This window comes from Diadema setosum, chromosome 1 (genome assembly GCF_964275005.1).
Source record: "Diadema setosum chromosome 1, eeDiaSeto1, whole genome shotgun sequence".
In the NCBI taxonomy this organism is placed as follows: domain Eukaryota; kingdom Metazoa; phylum Echinodermata; class Echinoidea; order Diadematoida; family Diadematidae; genus Diadema; species Diadema setosum.
Genome location: NC_092685.1, coordinates 40602951 through 40626167, shown reverse-complemented (window position 1 = coordinate 40626167; position 23217 = coordinate 40602951). Strand labels below are relative to the sequence as shown.

Sequence of the window (23217 nt, the reverse complement as noted above, 5' to 3'; positions counted from 1 at the left end):
GAAAGATGATCCCAATTAATGTGCAAGGAAAGTCGTTTTGTTATGAATCTTTTCATCGCTCTATTTCACATAGCTACCTTGTAAGAGGAAAAGAAATGCAAGTACAGTGTATGTGTATCAGCGAAGGCAGAGATGGCAACAGTTGGATTCCCTGAGTATTGTATCATATTATTCATCTTGCGCTCTGAAATTTTTGAAATGTTCCTAATTGCCCAACAAACCATTCTGTTTTTAGTCGTAGCCATAATTACTTTATAGTATCCAGTCAGCAGAGCGTTTTCCTTTTATGGAAGAAAAAAACAAAACAAAACACAGTGTATTTAAGTAAGGGTGTATGTTCGGTATCGTAATGAGGTTAATCATGATTATTTTTTGAAACTGCTTATGAATATTTTCGAGAATATTGGTGACATCTACGTAATTTTTAAACCTTGACGTTTAGCTCCGACTGACATTTATTATGTCATATCAAGTTTTCTGAAAAAATCGAATAAAATGACTGGGAAAATGCGAAAACCAATAAAAAAAATTGATGTGATGTTGACATTTTCATTCAAATATTTGAACCCCTTTAACTCTTTTACGTTTCCTACAGTTTTCGTCTTAAACACGTTCCTTCTTACTATTTATTTTTTCTCTCTTGCTGCATCTCTCTCCTATCATCTCCTATTTCCTATCTTCTCTCACTTTCCTTCTTTGTCACTTTCTCTCCCCCATCTCTCTTTTCCTCTTTTTTTTTATTAGCCTCTGGAGGTTGTCCTCCTAAATTTCTGTCAAATTTTGTTTTGTTGTTGACATACCGTTGCCAAAACCTGGCCGTGATGGTTTTCATTGACCTACGATGAGTACAATTGCATTTCTTTGATTCCAGTATTGAATGTTCTAGATGTAGATTTAATTATTGTTTCGTTTTGTTGTTGTAGTTTTTTTTTTTCGTTTGCTTGGTTTGTTTATATTTTTTTCTCTAAAAACTTGTGTTTTTGCGTTTGCACTGTGGTTTATCAGAACATAATCTGTTTGCCGTCAAAAGTGTGTACCCATGATATACAATTCAGTTGTTTGGTTTTTTTTTGTAATAAATTACACCGTACAGTAGTCCATTTACCCATGCGGACATAATGGCGGTATTAAATTGGTACGCGAGCATTCAACGGCCATCTCGAATGACTTTGGGAAGGCACTGTTGGTTTAGAAACATAACATACTACACTTTGTACAGCTATCACGGGTGACTTTTTTTTTTCTCTTTTTTTTTCGATCGTTGTGTCCGTTTGGTAGCGAAAGTTTTTGGACGTGCTGGTTCCAACTTTTGTCCAGAAATGAGAACAAGTGATTTGTGCTAGATGAAAAATACAGAGACATCACAGATTGAAATATACGGAGAATCTCGTGCAGTGGGCTTTCATTTTGCTGTCCAGTGTTGTTGTCCCCCCCCCCCCTCCTCTATTTCTCTCTTTCCTCTTTCTCTGATATATAAACAGTAAACATGCATATATGTGTATATGTGTGTGTGTGTGTGTATGTAAATGGAAACGTGTTGTGTAAGGTGTACGTGATTTGTTTGTGTATGGTGTCCGTGCATTACGTTTAGTCGTCATTTACAACTGCAGAGCTTACTAGTTCATGTACATGTATATGTCCCTACCGCTGCTTTGTATTTCTCTCTCACCTCCTACCCTGTACACGTACACTCTTTCTTCCGAACTTAAGTCATTTTTTTTTTCCGCCAACGAGGCGTTCTTAGCTCAACACACGCCCTCAACGAGTATGTGTACGCGAGTGGTGTTTTCCAAAAGCAAACACTGACAACACGACACGTCAACAAAAGTACTTTGGAACACTAAGGTTTTTGAATCGTCTATTCCAGTGCAAATCAATTTCCAACATTTACAGTTACGAATCAGCTTCTACGTCAGTATGGCACAAAGAAAAGAGAAATCACTGTCACAAACAATGGCACTGAAATAAATAACTATTACCAGTATAATTACATAATATTTACATGTACAATATGGTTAAAGGTTTCCTGTGAAGGAACAAGTTTTACAGGTGCAACGATCTACATGGCAAGTCTATAAATTCTACAATATTTCATGCTAACTAGACTTGCTTCATTGCACCGATAACAAAGTTTTTACCTTACGAACATAAGCATACTACAAGTATGAATATCTTTCGGACTTGAATACAATGGAATAAATGGGGAGTACCTTCACGTAGGCCTACCGCTGTTCAGGGAATGTGTCAGATTGGGTCATCCCACGAGAACGACACCCACGAGTCATACAGCCCACGAGTTTGACATTGACCTAGAGGTCCACGAGTCATACAGCCCACGAGTCATACAGTCCACGAGTTCGACATTGACCTAGAGGTCCACGAGTCATACAGCCCATGATTTCGACTACATGTATAGGTAAAAACAGTCCACGAGTCATACAACCCATGAGTTCGACATTACATCACGTGGCTTAATTTGTCGCTCTCGTGGGCCTTGATTGCTTTAATGTCAAACTCATGGGCTGTATAACTCGTGGGCTGTATGACTCGTAGGTGTCGGTCTCATGACTTGCACCCCGTCATGAGGCGGCACCATCATCTCACAACTCCTTTGTTACATTTATGGAGATCTTGAATGATAAAAACAATGGTAGTGCCGCTCTCCAGTGAATTAAACTCACACAAAAGTGATTTGTCTATTAACACACATGTTTGCCGTTACGATTTAAAAATAATCTGAGGACCAGTTACGTTCATTTTGTACTTGTAGGTACTTCTTGAATACAGTTTGTAACATTGACATATATAATGACTTGGGACTCTGGAATACCAGAGAAAATTAATACACATATTATTACAGGTATACACGATCTTCTCCAGAAATTATATGATTTCTTTTTCTTTTGCACTAATCGCAGGGCAAGATAATTCCGACATCTTATATTGAATTGAATTACATCGTATCTGGTTATATGCATATACTTGACTGCACAAGTACAGACATACCAGTATCCATCGGAAAGCTTAAGTCGATGGTTTCTCAAGGAATTTATATCCCATAAAGATCTGTAATGTGCTTCTGCGCTGATGATCCACTTTCATACTGTATAGTATATACATGTACATGTACAGTACAGGAGGGGATGTAAGGGAAAATGTCTCATTTTTGGGGCGACGATTTATTTTTGGCTTTCCCTCTTAGATTTTCTCCTTGTAAACAAACTGAGTTGTCAACTTGCCAAATGAAAGAAGCAGTTTTCACGGACCTTACATTTTGAGACTGACTCCACGCTAAAACGACTTCTTTCTGACTTGGGGTGACATAATAATAACAGTCCACACGATAATAATCATATTTGCCCCGGTCACGACACCCTATATCCCTTCTGCTCGCTATAGGGTTTCATTGCCGACGCTTAAACCTGTTTCATTCCTTACCCTTCTCTGGGTAGCAGGTTGCAAACCCGATAGGCCTCGCTCCTTACGACAAGAGCGAATGCATGTGTAACTTCGATATCCGTGCGGATTGTCGGGATCTAATGAGCTAAATCACTTATTTCCGCCCTCTCGAATGCCAAGAGCGAACCGAAAATTAACTGTTAAAGGAGTTATTGGCTTCGATTATACATACATGCACGTACAATACATACGAAGAATATCATGTGTTATAACAATAAATTGCACAAGAAATTACTTAATGCATTGTAAGGGACATGCGCATTCAATATACAATGTACAGTGTACAAGTAAGGATATTATGTACACCCCCCCACCCAAAAAAAAAAAACAATAAACAAACAAACAAACACCAAACTTTTCGTCAACTATTCGCCACAGTAGACAATATCTAGAGCTGTGTGTTCTCTCTCCTTGCATTATTATCTGTGTTTCCTCTGATCTGGGAAAATCAAATCAAATCCATACTATACTTGCGTATTAAGATTTTTAATCTTTGTTCTAAGTAGGAGTCGATATATACACTGTAATTTGCTAAAGAGTGACCTTCCCGTTGGTGACCTTAAGATGCGGGGGGTTGTTGCCACTACGAATTGGGGATCATACAATTTGACAAAGTACATACAATGGTTACAGTGTACACCGCATATAGTCAGATGACATACTGTATAGTATTTACAACATGACTATAAGACACATAATATATGCTAAAGAACTACAAATTGCTCTGCACAATGTCAAATATAATAATTCCGGTACATGTACATGTAAATATGAGTGAGAGTTTGAGGAAGAGGGAGAGAGGGAGAAAGTATACCCAAACGAGTTTAAAATGTCTGATTATGCGTATAATCAACATGCACACCTGCGTATAGCATACAGAGAATGATGTAAAACATGACGTTGCCGAAATGGCGGATAAAATAATATGGACAACGTCACAACTGGACTATGGTAAAAAAAAAACCCAAAAAACTATGGAACATGCTAAATGCTATACATGTACTTGTACCTAGACCGAAGGGAGACCATGTTTATCCATGTATTTTTTTTTTTCGTGCTCATGGCCGATGTTTGTCCATGTAGGACAAAGCCTTATGTATTGTTGGTAAAATATGAACAAAGCTAGTTCAGTTTCAATAGAAATACAGTGCTTTAAAATACTGAGAAATAAAAAGCAACTGAACTGAAAGAAACATTACAACCTTTGCAACATGACGTGAAAAAGCCCTATTTTTTTTAATGTACACTTGTATACGACAAAAAAATGAATTATGTAAATGTAAAATTGCAGTTCGTGCAGTATAGAATGAAGATATTGTAGGTGGAAATAAAGTAAATCTACTGACTACTGCCTCCTTCAAGGAAAGTAAGGAAACACGAATATAACATCATAAATTCGCCTGGACACTTCGAATGACCGCTATCATTTACTGATTCTACACACAGAATATCGGCAAGATTATGTATACATGTCAACCCTTCCATTTGCGGTACAAATTTCTGTACAATGTACCATCGATAAAAGCTGACATTTCGTAAAGTTTAGTGTACATAATTACAATCTACCAAATGAATGTACAGTGCATAAAGGTCTGCATTGCACACATACAGTAATACTACTGTACATAACAAATCATGAATACAAGCTTGATTTGATATGCTACATTAAAAACTATTGTAGTCATACCCTCAAACACACAAACACAATCGCCCTTTCATCTGCTTATTTTGATGAAAATTGATGTTTCGAGAGTTTGCAAGGTCTGCGTAATAGTTTCAAAGCACGATGTAATGTTCGTTGAGTACACATGAATATATATGCGTATTTCCATTATGTTCCTTGCAATATGAGCCATATCAAAATACGAAAACATCACGCAATGTGCTCATCAGGTATATTTTTCTAGCTCTTCACCATCACGAGATCATTTGGCTATGTACAGGAAAAATTCCGAAACCTTACAGAATCAATCGGCGAACGAGACGAGATTGTAGAAGCCCCCTTGTTTTGGGGAGACACTCCTCTCAAGTCGCGCGTTATTTCCGTCTCGTTGCCATGGAGACGACCATCGTCTGTTGCCAAATTTGAGAACAACGCTGGGTGATTAGCGCAGAGTTCTCGTGGTACAGTGTACAGTAGTGCATGCGTGACTTGTTCTTTCGCAAAGTTGCCAGACTGTCTTTTCTCCTTGTTCTGCTCCGTTCCTCAAGGAAAAGCCTCTTTCATGGTCACATTATTTAAGCGTCCATCTTTCCTTGTCTGTGAATTGACGTCAATCAGCTCTGACGTGCGACGTTTTTCCAATTTCCTTGTTGGGTCTGAAATTGTGTATGAAAGAAAATGACGAGGAATATACAGTCGTACTTGCTTTTCATACAGATTGTTGGTACATTAATTTACCATCAAAGTGGTCACCTGTGGGACTTTTTAAAGATGAGATTAAGGCTACAATGTTGTATGTATGCGAGCAAGATGTAAATTAATGTAGATATCTAATGTGAATTGCAAGATGATAAGAACAAGGAACCTGCATATAAATTGCATTAAAATTTGATGTGTATTAAAAATACGTAGGCATCAAAGTTAGTCAAGTTTGGTCTTTGTAACTGCATCACAATAAACGTTGAAGAGAAATTTTATGAATAGAATGCTCAGTGTGCATGCAATAATACTTGTACATAATCTACAATGTAGTTGTGTACATATTGTGTATCAAACTGTTTGTATACGATATGACTATTGTTCAAGATGTATATAGTTAACATAATGGATACATGTAGATTACCTTTGTCTTCAATATGCAAAATAATTAGTCTCAAAATAATCCTTTTCAAAGAAAACAAAGAATTATTGAGCTCTGAATTGCATCAGCTTATTTGAGACGTCGTTGTATGACAGCTGTCCATCTTTATTGATGACAAGCTTGCACAGTAAGGTAGGTTGCATCTACTTGAAAATATCGAGTGATTAGTGAAGTGACATGAATGAGCTTTGTTTGGTGGATTCATAAGCAGTAGGATGTACAGGAATACTTACAACAGAAGGTGTCAATCAGTTGGAAATCTTGACAGATCTGCTCCTCCTCAGATAGTTACTGGCCCTGATGGAAGCCTTGCGGATCAGGCTGGTCTTTCCCGCGGTTGACGACGGCGGCTTGATGACCGACGCTGAACACATCCTCGGCATCTGCGGGGGCGATGCACATGGGTTGAACATGGCCGGAGCTGCAGCCCTCTTCCTCGAACTCGCCCTCCGGAGCAGCGTCGACTTGTGGTTGTTCGATGACGAGGACGATGCCTGTTCTTCACCGACGTGTCGAATCGTCTCGCACGCAGACAGCATGTGGATGACCCCGTTGGCTGGTGGTCGCGCCTCGGGATCGATGAGGGTCATCCGGCGGACAAGGCTGCGTAGCTCCGGGCTCAGCTTGCGGTGGATCTGCCGGTCTAGGCACATGCTGGGGTTGGTCTTGATGAACCTGCCGATGGGAACGGCCCCATACCCAGGAAAAGAGACATGTGCAGCTATTATGGCTGGTTCATTCTTGTCCTTACCCTCCAAAACGGAGTGCTCGCCAATGGCGCTAAATATGAGTCCAAGCATGAAAATGTCGGCCATGGTGTTAGCCTGGCCTGGATGTCCCCAGCCGTCGTCGTACGCCTCGGGAGGGAGGTGAAACTCGAGACTCTTCGGAAGCTGCCCATCGGGCTGGTAGTTGTCGTCGGCGGCTGGTCCGCACACCTGCGTAAGACCATAGTCCCCTACCTTTACAACCGCCTGGCCCTTGGTACCTTCCACGACCAGGACGCTGAAAGGAGTAAGGGCGTTGTGCGCCGTACCATTCGAGTGAAGATGTTCGACGGCAGTGGCGAGTTGGATCATCAACGACTTGTACGCCTGGTCGTCCAGACGTTCGTTTCGGCTGAGGAGGTACTCGTTCAGGTTGAGCGTATTCTCCCCGTACAGCTTCCACACGGTACACAGGTACATACTCTCCTCTTTATCAGACAGCTGATGTAAGAAGGCCGCCTTGATCTTCATCAGGTTGTTATGTTGGGGTAGTTTGAGCACCATTTTGCGGTAATACTGCTCCAGGACCCATTTGGCCTTTCCTCTTTTCGATACGGGAACCATTTTCGCCATTCTCTCCTTCCCGTTTATCTTCCTCTCTCGGAGGTGATGTTCCGTGCCGAAGTAACCGGCACGAATTTTCTCTCCCTCGATGTACCTAAACATGATGCGACTTTCTTTGCGTTAATCCAGAGAAGATATGCCACGAAAAACAAGGCAGTCTAGGTATTAAATGTCTCACACTGGCACACAAGTGAAATTTCAGTTTAGAAACAGCAGTGTGTCGATCGACTGGAACGAACGGCGTGTTGTTTACAAACGCGAGCGAGAGAATGATTTAAAATCGAGAACGAATCGCACGGGCAGATTCGCTAACTGTATGGCGTATGTGTCACTCTCCCTCCGTAAGCGGAAATCTGCCAAAGTGACGCATGAATCTGTGCGGAAGTAGTTCTCTTTGCTCTTCCTGAAATCGTCAATAAACACGGAAAATGACTTAATTCCCCTGATTTGTCCAATTATCCACGACGTATATTCAGCATCATGTATCGTACACAACGAACGTGCCAGAGCATGGAAAACTTGTGTCGTACACCGAATATGGGTCCAAGCTTCTTTTTTTCCCCTACTCCGCAAACGGCTAAACGAAAGCGTGTAGTTAAAAGCACGAGGGCTTAGCGACAGTGTGTATAGATGTAGATTCAAATACAGCGCCTCGGCAGAGGTCGCGTGAATTGACGCCGCACGGGGTCTATTGTGCGGCCAACGGAAGTCGCTCATTGGTCGCTTGGGGATCGGGCAAACGACGCGGAGGTCGAAGTGCAGTCTATTGTTCGGCAAATCACCTAGACACGGGAATACAATGCCCTTACCAGGTGTTCGTCTGCTCCATTCATTGCTTTATGCTCGATTATCATCAAGAGGCCTACACACTTGTTACAATCGAATCCGTAAGATTTACTTGAAGAAATCGCACGTTGACTTTAACGAGCAAGGTAGCTTTCTACCCAAAGACCTTGAATTTCTAATTACTTGACGCAAAACCAATACAACCAGGGCAGTGCAAACGGTGCTGATGTTACCACAATCAACACACTTACGACATTGTTATCACGCTGTTTCATGGAAATCTATACCAAAACGCACTTGGCCTACACGTATGTTGGACTAATAACCTATTTCCCAATAAAATAACGTAATGAGCAACTGCAATGGCTGAGTTTGTGCCAGTCACAAGCGCTAAATAATCATATCCGCCCGGTTCCAGATCCATCAAAGTGCTACAAGCGAGCTACTAAACACAGTACATAAAGGGGAACTATGACATCTATTCTTTTTCCTGATGTCAAAATCATGTTTAACATGAGACTATAACAGAAATGACCTCAGAGGAAAACATTCAATTTTCTGCCAAGATGGGGCACTGATTTATATTCTCCTTTGATTTCTCCGACTCTTTCATGAGAAATTAAAGCAAGAAAACTATATGAATCGTAACAGAGCGCAACGTATACACATTCAGCCATATATCAACAACATTATTGCTCTCCTCATATCACAATACTGTATACTGATACAATCATGCATTTTTTTTTTTTGGTGATGGGGTAAACTAAATATTATTTTTTTAATGATGCCCCTATACCACCACAAACAACAAACAACGCATATAAAACACGGTAACAGTAGGCCTAATTCTATACCATCCATTATTTTGAATGATTGGCTAAATCAAATCGCGCTTTACGACTGATTTCACAATGTCCGCTGTACGTGAGGTCGATGCACTTATTAATCATTACATCCAGTCACAATGTTGCACACCATTATGACAGGATCATAACATGTGATAGGGTTATTGTCACCTGATTGTGTCATTTCTTAAGTGTTTGAACGTCCCTGTTCAGCGTTTTACAGACTTCAAAACAAAAATATTTAATTTCAAGTTCATATGGGACAACAATCTCTGCTCATTTCCCCGAATACCAAAGACGAACCCTTTGTAAAGTACACAAAACAAACGAAACAACCTTTGTTATGATTGGCATTGCTGAGTAAAGATATTATTTCGTTTCTACACATATTTTCTATCATATAGTGTGAACTGTTTTAACTTTTTTCTGTAATGTTAAATTTTCGTGGACTTCATCAAAATTTTTCGTATGGAAAACAAATGCGTTCAGCGTTTGCAGACTTCAAAAAAAATCGTCACTTTCAAATTAATGTGCGCCAAGTCTCTACCCCTTTCACCCAATATAAAAAAACGAAGTCTTTTAGGACCCCTCTGTAAATTATACAAAGCAAACAAAACAACTTCGTTATGACTGACACCGCTGGGCAGAGCTTTCTTCCGTTTATACTTTTATTTTCCATAGTGTAATACTTTTCTGTAATGTTAAGTGTCATTTACTTATACCAAGATCGTTCGTATCGAGGAAAATGCATTTAGCGTTCGCAGACTTAAAAAAAAATAAATCGTCAGTTTCCAGTTCATATGGGACTACAATATATCCCTATGTCACAAACACCAAAGACGAAGCTTCTGTTTTTAGGACCAACGAGACAACTTTGCTATGATTGAGTTTTTCTTCCGTGTATATACTTATTTTTTCACTATATACGGTATTAGACTTTAAAAAAAAAATCAAGATTGTTTGTATCGAAAATAACTAGCTTCGCGCCCTCTCTCCCCGCTGCACTATACCACTCGGTCCAGTAACGTACACATCCAGATCCAGACTGCATTCAGCGTTTGCAGACTTCAAAAAGCAGAAAAGTTTTAGAGCTTTCTGCTTGAACCCCCCCCCCCCCTTCACTAATGGTGTCGTTATTTCACCCTTTTCCTGTGTATTCCTTTGTGTTGTTCCTGATCAGGTGTGATGATGCTTCCCTATTCATCTTTCATCCTTCCCAGGTTGCCCTCAATGATCCTTAGGATCATCATTGGCCCTACCTCGCCCTCTATTGTTTTCTTTGTTCTGTGTCCCTATATCCCCTCTCAGACAGTGCATTGTGTGTATGCTTATGTGTCTGCTTATCCTGTACAGGTGACTCTCGTTATAACGAAGTTCTCGGGACGGGCAGTTTTCTTTCGTTATACTGTATCGAAATTTCGTAACAGCCGAATGATAACGTACATGAAGATATATAAATGATGATTTTTGGACGTTAAAACGAGAATTTCGTTATAACCGTGTAGTTTCTAACGGGAGTACACTGTATCTATGTTTGTCATTTTGCCTCTGACGACAGTTCTACTTGGGTCGGAAGCTCAGACCCACTTGTGACTCTACTTTAAAAAAAATGCAAATAAAGATGTCAGCTTCAAATTAAAAATAATTATGTGACAACAATCTCCACCCCTTTTCCCTAACACATGCCAAAGACGGAGGTTGTCAGGACCCCTGTGTACTATAAAAGTATATACAATGTCGTGCATATCGGGGGCCACATAAGCATTCATGCTGTAAGATGTCTTTCGCGGAAGTGATATTTACGATGTCAATTTCCAGTAACGAATTAACAACGTGACGTCACGCGGAACTCACGCTTCCCCTTTTCGACAGATAGCAATTGAAGGCAATCTGTCATACGACGTCTCCCCCTCTTCTCCTCCCTTCCTTTTCTCAAACTCTCTACACACTCTTTCGTATACACTCTCTTTTGTTTCTCCCAATGTAGCTGGCATCCTACCAGAATTACGATGGTCCAAAAGGTGGAAATTCTTCATTTCCCATACGACTATACTCCATTTATTCTTTGTTTTGACGTCATAAATTATCGTAATTGACAACGGTATAACAGGGAGGTGGAAGAGCCATCTCCCTGGGTATAATATGGAAACGATTTTCAGAGAAAAAGAAAACAACAGAAGATTAGTCCGTTCATGATTGATAACCCCCTACCCCCTACCCCCCCCCCCCCCGAGAGAGGGAGGGGGTGGGGGAGAGGGAGAGAGAAAATTAATGACTATAATCATGCAACTTACTTCATGTTTTACGTAACCAGGGATGTATAGCCTAATTTGCGAAGCAACATCACTGTTTCGATCTAGAATTACGTTCAGACGCGACTGAGAAAACTTGTGTGTGTGTGTGTGTGTGTGTTTCGAGAGGTGGGGTGGGGATGAGACCAAGAAGATATTACAATGATGTAATAACACGAAGTCGTATGTATGGGGGTAGCTCTGCAATAGGTGAAAGCAAATTGCATGTTTATGTGTAACTTGTTTGAAGCAGTCTTACTACAGGAGAAACAAAAATGACTGTGTGTGTAAAGCCGCGTCGTCACTGTGTGTACTACAAATTAAGCGGCAGAGTAAGGTCAGCTGTGAAGATTATGAGATTATCATTATCCTTCTAATATTTTTATATTAGAAGTTCCCTTCAAAAAGGGGAGGGGCAATGAAGGTTGAATCCCATGAATTATCGGGATCCCCATGATTTCACACCGTCAAGATCACTGAAAGTGAACAACGTTAAAAAAACTTCGCGGGAATAGAACGAAATGTGTTTATGTGTGTGTGTGTGTGTGTGGGGGGGGGGGGGGGGTGGGGTATGTTATGGAAGGGGCCAAAATAAAGACAAGCGCCTGTCAAGCTTTGTAAGGTTTCGGCTTTTCCATATACGGATTACTTATTTTTCGCTTGGCTACAATATCAGCGAGCGTCGATTGTACGCTTATTAAAGGATTATGTGCCAAGATCCCAGTAATGTTCATGAAACTAGAGGAACTCACGCATATTACACAAGGGCGGATCCAGGAATTCCGTAAAGGGGGCGAGGGAGGGCGGAAAAAAACATATAATATTAATAATAGTAATAGTAATAATAATAATAATAATGATAATAATAATAATAATAATAATAATGATAATAATAATAATAATAATAATGATAATAATAATAATAATAATAATAATAATAATAATAATGATAATAATAATAATAATAATAATAATAATAATAATAATGATAATAATAATAATAATAATAATAATGACTAGACCCGGAATTTGTCAAGACTGACAAATTAGGTGATCCGATTTTTTTTTAATCAATGATTCGAGTCCTGATCACAATAGGCATGACCATAAGGTTTCATCCTTGTTTAGAGACATTGGCCGTGTGATATTTGGATTCTCATTTAGAAAAGGGAGTGAGACCTGCCATCTTTGGTACCGAATTCCTTATACACTAACGGAAATACAGAATGAAGTATATTTGACCTTTGACCTCACTTTGCACACCCAAAATGGCGTCTAAGCAAAAAGTGATTATTTTTTGAAATGATTCTTGTAACATGGTCTTTGCGTGTGCAAAATATGGGAAAGATAGGACATGTATTCACCAAGATACTGGATGAAACATTTATGACCTTTGACCCTAATTTACATACCCAAGATGGTGTCCGATCAAGTAGTTGTTATTTTATGAAATAATGTACGTGACATGTATTAAACATGTGCAAAATATGGGATTGATAGCCATTGTTGTTGTTCATCTATTGCACAGAAAGTAGAAAGAAAGAAAAATAAAGAAAAATTGTTATTTTATAGAAATTTGAAGGAGAAGCATAAAAAAATCAGAAAAAGATAAAGTAAGGGAAGGGAGATTAAGATTAACTAAAGAAAAAGAAGAAAAAAGTGTTTAAAAAAATTAAAAAAAATATTGGCAGGGGTGAGCCTCGAACCAGGGACCTTAGGATTACGAGTCGGATGCGCTACGCAATGACCTATTTCATTCTCCATAGGCCCTGTGTATTAAGCAAAATGACGCTGCATCGAAGCCTCGTGCCATTTTCAACCAAGTTTTTCGACGTGATGCCGACATCGTATGAAAAAATGGAGGGCACACTTACGATAGCCCAAAGTCTCAGCTACAACATACTAAAATCTGGGAGAAATTCACCGAAGCATAAGTGAGCTAGTGCTCGAAAAAGAGAGTCATGTCAATTTTCACTGCCAGAAAAACTGCTCTCCCATAGAGATAACACGTAAACTGGTCAAATTTGACAATATTACTTTCAATCCATTTTTACGAGGTGATGCCGTCATCCAATCAAAATGTTGTAATTATATTAATGAAAGATCATATAATAAGCTACAACATACTGAAATCTGGGTGTAAATTAGCAAAGGATAAGTGAGATACGCTTGATTGAACTTGAAATTTGATGACGTCATTTTGAAAATTTACTTTTTTTACTTTATTAAGATATTTGATATCTTTTAGTCATTTTTCCAGCATAGCCAGCCCATGAAATGACATGTACAACTCATCAGCTTTCAGAATATGTAAAGAAAATGGGGGGTCACCGTCCATCCTGACGAGTAAAATCGGATTTAAAATTGGCGTTTTTTTGGCATCGTTGCACTGTATATCGCCATTGACGCGCGCGCGGAATTTCAACTTTGACGGGCCCGTATGACGTCATATTGAGTCAGATTGACTTGAAACTTGGTAGAAATATTTCTTGACAATTCAGGCATCCGATAAATGTAAAAAAACGGGAAATTTCCATTGCATATGAGCTGTGTGTGCGAATATGTGCGCGCGCGTACGCGTCCGTCCAATTTTTTCAATTTTTCAAAAAATGCTCCAAATGGTCTGAAACGTGTGCAAAAAAAATTTGAGCTCGATTTGAGCATACAAATATTTCAACGCGCGCGTACGCGCACGTTTTAAGAGAAAATATGAATTTTGAGAACATGAGTAGAATGCGCATAACTTGAATTATATGTGACGTAAATTTCATTGCAAAATTCCATTCCATTAATGAGATATGAATGAAAATGTGTTTTCATATAATGACGTCATAGTGACGTCACGGTCGACTGATCACTATGATTTTACTTGCGCTGTCGTCTTTAGGACATGATACATACATGGTATAATTTTGATATTGATAGGAAAAGGACTTTCTGAGCTAATCGATGCACAACTTTTGGGGAGAAATAAGAAAAAGAAGAAGAAGAAGAAGAAAGAATCCGTACAGAAACAGAAGGTGATCCGAGAGGATACTCGGATCACCTAATAATAATAAAGAAAGAAAAAGGTTTCAGCGCATTTTTCTATTGCCCAAGTAATTTTTCTTTGTATTTATAAAATAAAAGGGCACGCCCATCCCCCCCCCCCTGATCCGCCACTATACAAAAGACAATTTGATTAAAACGTATGAGGCATATACACGCGATATAAAACGCAGTCTTTTCGACATCATTCTGAGAGTTTCCGTTGGCATCATGATAATTTTGAGATGCTGTATGCCATGTTATAAAAAACATCAAAAATTGCATGCGCATCTCATGCGATGCTTAAGTCGTGCTGCCAACAAAATTGAACATCATATAAAATACATTCATTCATATGGACTGTACAAGCCTAACCTAATTAATCCCACTGAATGTTTGCTTTCTCTTGATTATTTAACATAATTATTAGGTGATCCGAGTATCCTCTCGGATCACCTTCTGTATCTGTACTGATTCTTTGTTAGGTGATCCGAGTATCCTCTCGGATCACCTTCTGTATCTGTACGGATTCTTTGGTTCTTCTTCTTCTTCTTCTTCTTTATTTCTCCTCAAAAGTTGTGCATCGATTAGCTCAGAAAGTGCTCTTCCTATCAATTTCAAAATCATACCATATATGTATCATGTCCCAAAGACGACAGATTTTATAAAATCAAAGTGATCAGTCGACCGTGACGTCACTATGACGTCATTATATGAAAACACATTCTCAATCATATCTCATTAATGGAATAGAATTTTTCAATGAAATTTACGTCACATATAGTTCAAATCAAGTTGATTCTACTTGTGTTTTCAAAATTCATCTATACTCTTAAAACGTGCGCGTACGCGCGCGTTGAAATATTTGTATGCTCAAATCGAGCTCAAAATTTTTTTGCACACGTTTCAGACCATTTAGAGCATTTTTTGAAAAATTGAAAAAATCGGACGGACGCGTACGCGCGCGCACATATTCGCACACACAGCTCATATGCAATGGAAATTTCCCATTTTTTTACACTTATCGGATGTCTTAAATGTCAAGGAATATTTCTACCAAGTTTCAAGTCAATCCGACTCAATATGACGTCATACGGGCCCGTCAAAGTTGAAATTTCGCGCGCGCGTCAATGGCGATATACAGTGCAACGATGCAAAAAAAATGCCAATCTTAAATCCGAATTTACTCGTCAGGATGGACGGTAACCCCCCATTTTCTTTACATATTCTGAAAGCTGATGAGTTGTACATGTCATTTCATGGGTAGGCAATGCTCACAAAATGATTAAAAGATATAAAATTTCTTAATAAAATAAAAAAAGTAAATTTTCAAAATGACGTCATCAAATTACAAGTTCACTCGAGCGTATTTCACTTATCCTCTGCCGATTTTCTCCCATATTTCAGTATGTTGTAGCTTATGAAATGTTCTTTCATTAATGTAAAAACAACTTTTTGATTGGATGACGGCATCACCTCGTAAAAATGGATTGAAAGTAATATTGTCAAATTTGACCAGTTTACGTGTTATCTCTATGGGAGAGCAGTTTTTCTGGCAGTGAAAATTGACATGACTCTCTTTTTCGAGCACTAGCTCACTTATGCTTCGGTGAATTTCTCCCAGATTTTAGTATGTTGTAGCTGAGACTTTGGGCTATCGTAAATGTGCCCTCCATTTTTTCATCCGATGTCGGGATCATGTCAATAAACTTGGTTGAAATTAAACCTTATCTTCGATGTATTGAGATATTTCTTTCTTTCTGCAACTTTCTTTGCAATAACTAAAAAACAACAGCCCCTATCGCCCCCATATTTTGCACATTTTTAGTTTATGTCACGTACATTATTTCATAAAAAAACAACTACTTGATCGGACACCGTCTTGGGTATGTAAATTAGTGTTTCATCCTGTATCTTGCTGAATACTTGACCGAAAGATCGGTCTGTATCTGTCCGTCAGGGCATTCCCCGCACACTACGTCTGGCTTCACGGATCCCAATGATCCCGGCTCCTGTGTGGAGCATCGCGCACAGATCAAACGTCGTTGTACACCAAATTTCTGACAGCTTTTTTACATTCAAACAAGTTTGAACGTGACGACGCAACAGGCTGGTTGATGTGTGTTTTACGTTGAAAATTCGACCGAAATGTTGGATTATTCATTAATGTGGTGTGTGAAGTCTATTCTTGAATAGTTGATTTAACTGTACAAGCTTAAATTTGCCGACCTAGGGCCGTGAATTAGACGCAATCGAGAAGGGTGAGGTACCTCACCCAATTTTCCATAGAGACAGTGGTTAAGAATATCCACACAGCAATGGGTACTGGTACCTTCCGTCTGTCTACGGAGGACAGATTGTCTTTATCGAGCAGTAGCTCACCTACTAGTAACTGCGACAGCCGCCACACGCAGTTATAGCTCACCGTGCCCTTCGGTGAATTTCACCATATTTCACCATATTAACCGTACTTGGGTATGTGGGCCTATGTATGCCTGTGTATGCCTATGTATGCCAGAAAATCACAAGAAATCACAAGGATGGACATGCCATCGCTGTGCCTCCGCCTCTGAGAGCTAAAGACATAATGCAACTGATTTATCTGTGATTTCATGCATCTGGACCTGCTGAACATGAATTTTGTGGTTCTGTCCCTGCAGCAAACACCGCTGCAAACAACAGTCTTTCGCGCTATAGTCCCACACATTCATCTTCGTGTCATGGACCACCAGTTCTTCATGCAGAAATTGCAGTGACAATGACGATCTGCTGTAAGTTTTTTTCTGATATTGCATACTCCACAGGACCAATATTACATGCCCTCTTGCTACAGTGACCTGTGTCTCTCAGCCTTATATTTGTGGAAACCCTGAACTTAATCAATGTCAATGCACAGTGTGCTTGGATAAACTGATGATACTGAGTGTTAGTTATACATGTCAACTGTGTACTGTGCATACGTGTATCTGTAGCGGTGCTGAATGGAATGCTATGTGCAAGCAAGTTGTACGTACTTCAGTCGCCTAGCTACACAGTGTACTGCTTGTAGACTACTGAGTATCTCATGTGACATCTGAAGTGTAAAGCCTCATCTTCTCAGAACTCAAAACCTCCCGTGATTATCACCAAATGACTATCACAAGTGTTCTTCACGTGACGGTATATAAGAGTGTTCCTATTAGTATTACTATTAGACCTCCCTCAAAGTGAAGATGAATTGACTTATGCTACAATCATAGTCTCAGAGTGCTAATGTGGATTACAGCTACAGTCCACTGGCTGCTTCTCTGCAGTCAGTATGCCTGACCTCGCCATTTCTGTTCATCACTGAGTATAGCACTGTAATAGTCATCACTCCAGATTTCAGTACTACTGTCACACTGTCTGTCGCACCTGATACCCCAATATGGAGACCCGCAAAGGGAAAGCCACAAGTACTGAAGAAATCATTCAGGCTTTTGGAGAGTATATCCAGAGTCCTGATTTCCTTAAAGCCATCAAAGAAGCTGTTGAGAAAGCCATGAATAAACAAATGACAAAGTTTGTCCAGCGCCTTGACCTAATTGAGCAAAAGTGCACCAGTCTCAAGGAGAAGTCCGATCAACATGATGGCTGCATCTTTAACCTGGAAGCATCCCTCAAAGCTAAAGATGCTGAAATAAAACGTCTCACCACCGCTCTTGATGATCAAGCAACAGCTGTCAACAATCTCAAACTGACGATGAATGAAGCAGAGCAATATTCCCGCCTCAACTCCCTGAAGTTCCATGGTGTCAAAGAGAGCAGACTACATGTAGAAGACACAGACCAACTCATCCGCCACCTCTGTTCCGACCAGCTCGATGTGCCCATTACTCTCAATGATCTTGACAGATCGCATCGTGTTGCCCCCCGCAACGACATCGCGACATCCCAGCCGTCAAACTTTGTTGCCAGCAACAAACAGAAAGACAATAAAGAAGACCATCCGTAGTAAATGTGACTTGGAAAAGCTTTGACATGGGCCTAAATTGATCCCAAATAGGCACTCAGATATTGGGTAACTTGTTGAATTTTGTATATTTTTTTTTTCTTTTTGAATTATATGTACACACTTGTATATCTCTGATTTTCTGTATAACTTTTGCACTTCTTTTCTTTTTTCTTTTTTTTCCCCAAATGTTTGAGCCTCGTAATAGTTTGATTACTCAAGTGGTCGAAGACAATGGAACCTCAGATACTTTATATACAGATACTCCATTAATAGTGCATGATGATGTGAGGGTTTCTCCCTTAACATCTGTTTTTCAGGAAGAATCAACTACATCTTCCAATTTCTGTAGTGAACAAAATGAAAATGTTGAAAATGAAGAAACTCACTCAAGTGTAGTCAAGTATTATCTGGCTAACGAGTTTGATGTAACAGTTCATTAATGTTAACAGATAATTTTAGTATGTTACATTTTAATGTTACATACATTATTTCATAAAATAACAACTACTTGATCAGACACAGTCTTGGGTATGTAAATTAGGGTCAAAGGTCATAAATGTTTCATCCTGTATCTTGGTGAATACATGTCTTATCTTTCCCATATTTTGCACACGCAAAGACCATGTTACAAGAATCATTTCACAAAATAACCACTTTTTGCTCAGATGCCATCTTGGGGGTGCAAAGTGGGGTCAAAGGTCAAATATACTTCATTCTGCATCTTTGATAGTGTATACGGAATTCAGTACCCAAGATGGTAGGTCTGACTCCCTTTTCAAAATGAGAATCCAAGCATCACACGACAAATGTCCCTAATCTCAGGTGAAAACTCGATTCATTGATTTAAAAAAAATCGGATCACCTAATTTGTCAGTCTTGACAAATTCCGAGTCTAGTTCTTCTTCTTCTTCTTTTTCTTCTTCTTTCTCCGCAAAAGTTGTGTATCGGTTAGCTCAGAAAGTGTTCTTCCTATCAATTTCAAACTTATACCATATATGTATCATGTCCCAAAGACGACGGGTCTAATAAAATCATAGTGATCAGTCGACCGTGACGTCACTATGACGTCATTATATGAAAACACATTCTCAATCATATCTCATCAATGGAATGGAATTTTTCAATGAAATTTACGTCATATATATTTCAAGTTAAGCGCATTCTACTCATATTCTCAAAATTCATATTTATCCTTAAAGCGTGCGCGTACGCGCGCGTTGAAATATTTGTATGCTCAAATCGAGCTCAAATTTGTTTTGCATACGTTTCAGACGATTTGAAGCATTTTTTGAAAAATTGAAAAAATTGGACGGGCGCGTACGCGCGCGCACATATACGCACGCACAGCTCTTATGCAATGGAAATTTCCCGTTTTTTTACTCTTATCGGATGCCTGAAATGTCAAGGAATATTTCTACCAAGTTTCAAGTCAATCCGACACAATATGACGTCATACGGGCCCGTCAAAGTTGAAATTCCGCGCGCCCGTCAATGGCGATATACAGTGCAACTATGCCAAAAAACCGCCAATTTTGAATCCGATTTTACTCGTCAGGATGGACGGTTACCCACCATTTTCGTTACATATTCTGAAAGCTGATGAGTTGTACATATCATGTCATGGGTTGGCGATGCTGGAAAAATGATTAAAAGATATCAAATTTCTTATTAAAATAAAAGAAGTAAATTTTCAAAATTACGTCATCAAATTTCAAGTTCACTCAAGCGTATCTCACTTATCCTTTGTCAATTTTTACCCAGATTTCAGTATGTTGTAGCTTATTAAATGTTCTTTCATTAATGTGTAACAACATTTTGATTAGATGACGGTATCACCTCGTAACAATGGATTGAAAGTAATCTTGTCAAATTTAACCAGTTTACGTGTTATCTCTATGGGAGTGTAGTTTTTCTGGAAATGAAAATTGACATGACTATCTTTATCGACCACTAGCTCACTTATGCTTCGGTGAATTTCTCTAAGATTTTAGTATGTTGTAGCTGAGACATAGGGCTATCTTAATTGGGCCATTCATTTTTTCACATGTTGTCGGGATCATGTGAAAAAACTTGGTTGAAATTAAAGCTTATCTTCGATGTATTGAAATATTTCTTTCTTTCTGCAACTTTCTGTGTAATAACTCAAGAAAAACATACCCTATCACCACCATATTTTGCATATGTTTAGTTCATGTCACGAACATTATTTCACAAAATAACAACTACTTGATCAGACGCCATCTTGGGTATGTAAATTAGGGTCAAAGGTCATAAATGTTTCATCTTGTATCTTGGTAAATATATGTCCTATCTTTCTCATATTTTGCACACGTAAAGACCATGTTAGAAGGATCATTTCACAAAATAATCACTAATTGCTCAGATGCCATCTTGGGTGTGCAAAGTGGGGTCAAAGGTCATATGTACTTCTTTCTCAATCTTCGCTATTACGTGTTATCTCTATGGGAGGGAGTTTTTCTTGATGTGAAAATTGACATAACTATCTTTATCAAGCACTATCTCACTTATGATTCAGTGAATTTCTCCTAGATTTTAATATGTTGTAGCTGAAACTTTGTGCTATCATATAAGTGCCCTTGTTTTTTCACACGATGTCGGTATCACGTCAAAATATTTGGTTGAAATTAAAGCTCATCGACGATGTATTGAAATATTTCTTTCTTTGCGCAATTTTCTTAGCAAAAACTCAAGAAAAACATGCTCTATCACCACCATATTTTGCACATGTTTAGATCATGTCACCTACATTATTTCATAAAATAACGACTTCTTGATCAGAAGCCATCTTGGGTATGTAAATAGGGGTCAAAGGTCATAACTGTTTTATCTTGTATCTTGGTGAATACCTGTCCTATCTTTCCCATATTTTGCACACTTATAGACGATGTCGCAAAAATCATTTCACAAATTAACCACTTTTTCCTGAGGTGCCATCTTGGGAGTGTAAAGGTGGGTCAAAGGTCATATGTATTTCTTGCTGCATCTTCGTTATCTAGTGTATACGGAATTTAGTACCAAGGATCGCAGACCTGACTCCTTTTCTAAATGAGAATCCAAACATCACACGGCCAATGTCCCTTAACACAGATGAAACCTGTATGGTCATGCCTATATTGGGATCTCAAATCATTGATTTTCGAAAAGATCGGATCACCTAATTTGTCAGTGTTGACAAATTCCGAGTCTAGTTAGGTGATCCGAGTATCCTTCGGATCACCTTCTGTATCTGTACTGATTCTTTCTTTATTTCTCCTCAAAAGTTGTGTATCGATTAGCTCAGAAAGTCCTCCTCCTATCAATGTCAAAATTACACCATATGTGCATCACGTCCCAAAGACGACGGGTCAAGTGAAATCGTAGTGATCAGTCGACCGTGACGTCACTATGACGTCATTATATGAAAACACATTCTCAATCATATCTCATTAATGAAAAAGAATTTTTCAATGAAATTTACGTCACATATATTTCAAGTTATGCGCATTCTACTCATGTTCTCAAAATTCATATTTTCTCTTAGAACGTGCGCGTACGCGCGCGTTGAAATATTTGTATGCGTCAATCGAGCTCAAAATTTTTTTGCACACGTTTCAGACCATTTGGAGCATTTTTTGAAAAATTGAAAAAATCGGAAGGACGCGTACGCGCGCGCGCATATACGCACGCACAGCTCATATGCAATTGAAATTTCCAGTTTTTTTCACTTTGATCGTATGTCTGAAATGTCAAGGAATATTTATACCACGTTTCAAGTCAATCCGACTCAATATGACGTCATACGGGCCCGTCAAAGTTGAAATTCCGCGCGCGCGTCAATGGCGATATACAGTGCAACTAAGCCAAAAAACTGCCAATTTTAAATCCGATTTTACTCGTCAGGATGGACGGTGACCCCCCATTTTCTTTACATATATTGAAAGCTGATGAGTTGTACATGTCATTTCATGGGTAGGCAATGCTCACAAAATGATTAAAAGATATAAAATTTCTTAATAAAATAAAAAAAGTAAATTTTCAAAATGACGTCATCAAATTACAAGTTCACTCGAGCGTATTTCACTTATCCTCTGCCGATTTTCTCCCATATTTCAGTATGTTGTAGCTTATGAAATGTTCTTTCATTAATGTAAAAACAACATTTTGATTGAATGACGTCATCGCCTCGTAAAAATGGATTGAATGTATCCTTGTAGAATTTGACCAGTTTACGTGTTATCTCTATGGGAGAGCAGTTTTTCTGGCAGTGAAAATTGACAGGACTCTCTTTTTCGAGCACTAGCTCACTTTTGCTTCGGTGAATTTTTCCCAGATTTTAGTATGTTGTAGCTGAGACTTTGGGCTATCGTGAGTGTGCCCTTCATTTTTTCTTACGACGTCGGCATCACGTCGAAAAACTTGGTTGAAAATGGCACGTGGCTTCGATGCAGCGTCATTTTGCTTAATACACAGGGCCTATGGAGCATGAAATAGGTCATTGCATAGCGCATCCGACTCGTAAACCTAAGGTCCCTGGTTCGAGGCTCACCCCTGCCAATATTTTTTTTTCAATTTTTTAAACACTTTTTTTCTTCTTTTTCTTTAGTTAGTCTTAATCTCCCTTCCTAACTTTATCTTTTTCTGATTTTTTTATGCATCTCCTTCAAATTTCTATAAAATAACATATTTTTCTTTATTTTTCTT

At 38.9% G+C, this 23217-nt stretch overlaps 2 protein-coding genes across 2 annotated transcripts; one reads left to right on the top strand and one right to left on the bottom strand.

The window, feature by feature from the left end:
- Positions 1 to 5675: 5675 nt before the first annotated feature.
- LOC140230533 (serine/threonine-protein kinase 35-like) lies at positions 5676 to 7696 on the bottom strand. Its single transcript, XM_072310680.1, has 2 exons — positions 6497 to 7696; positions 5676 to 5778 (listed from the first exon to the last, which is right to left on the bottom strand). The coding sequence occupies exon 1, from the start codon at positions 7694 to 7696 to the stop codon at positions 6512 to 6514; it is 1185 nt and encodes a 394-aa protein (XP_072166781.1). The 3' UTR covers positions 5676 to 5778; positions 6497 to 6511.
- Positions 7697 to 17949: 10253 nt separating this feature from the next.
- LOC140230522 (uncharacterized) lies at positions 17950 to 18856 on the top strand. The gene has a single exon (XM_072310669.1). It carries the CDS (start codon positions 17950 to 17952, stop codon positions 18514 to 18516), a length of 567 nt encoding a protein of 188 aa, XP_072166770.1. The 3' UTR covers positions 18517 to 18856.
- The last annotated feature ends 4361 nt before the right edge of the window (positions 18857 to 23217 follow it).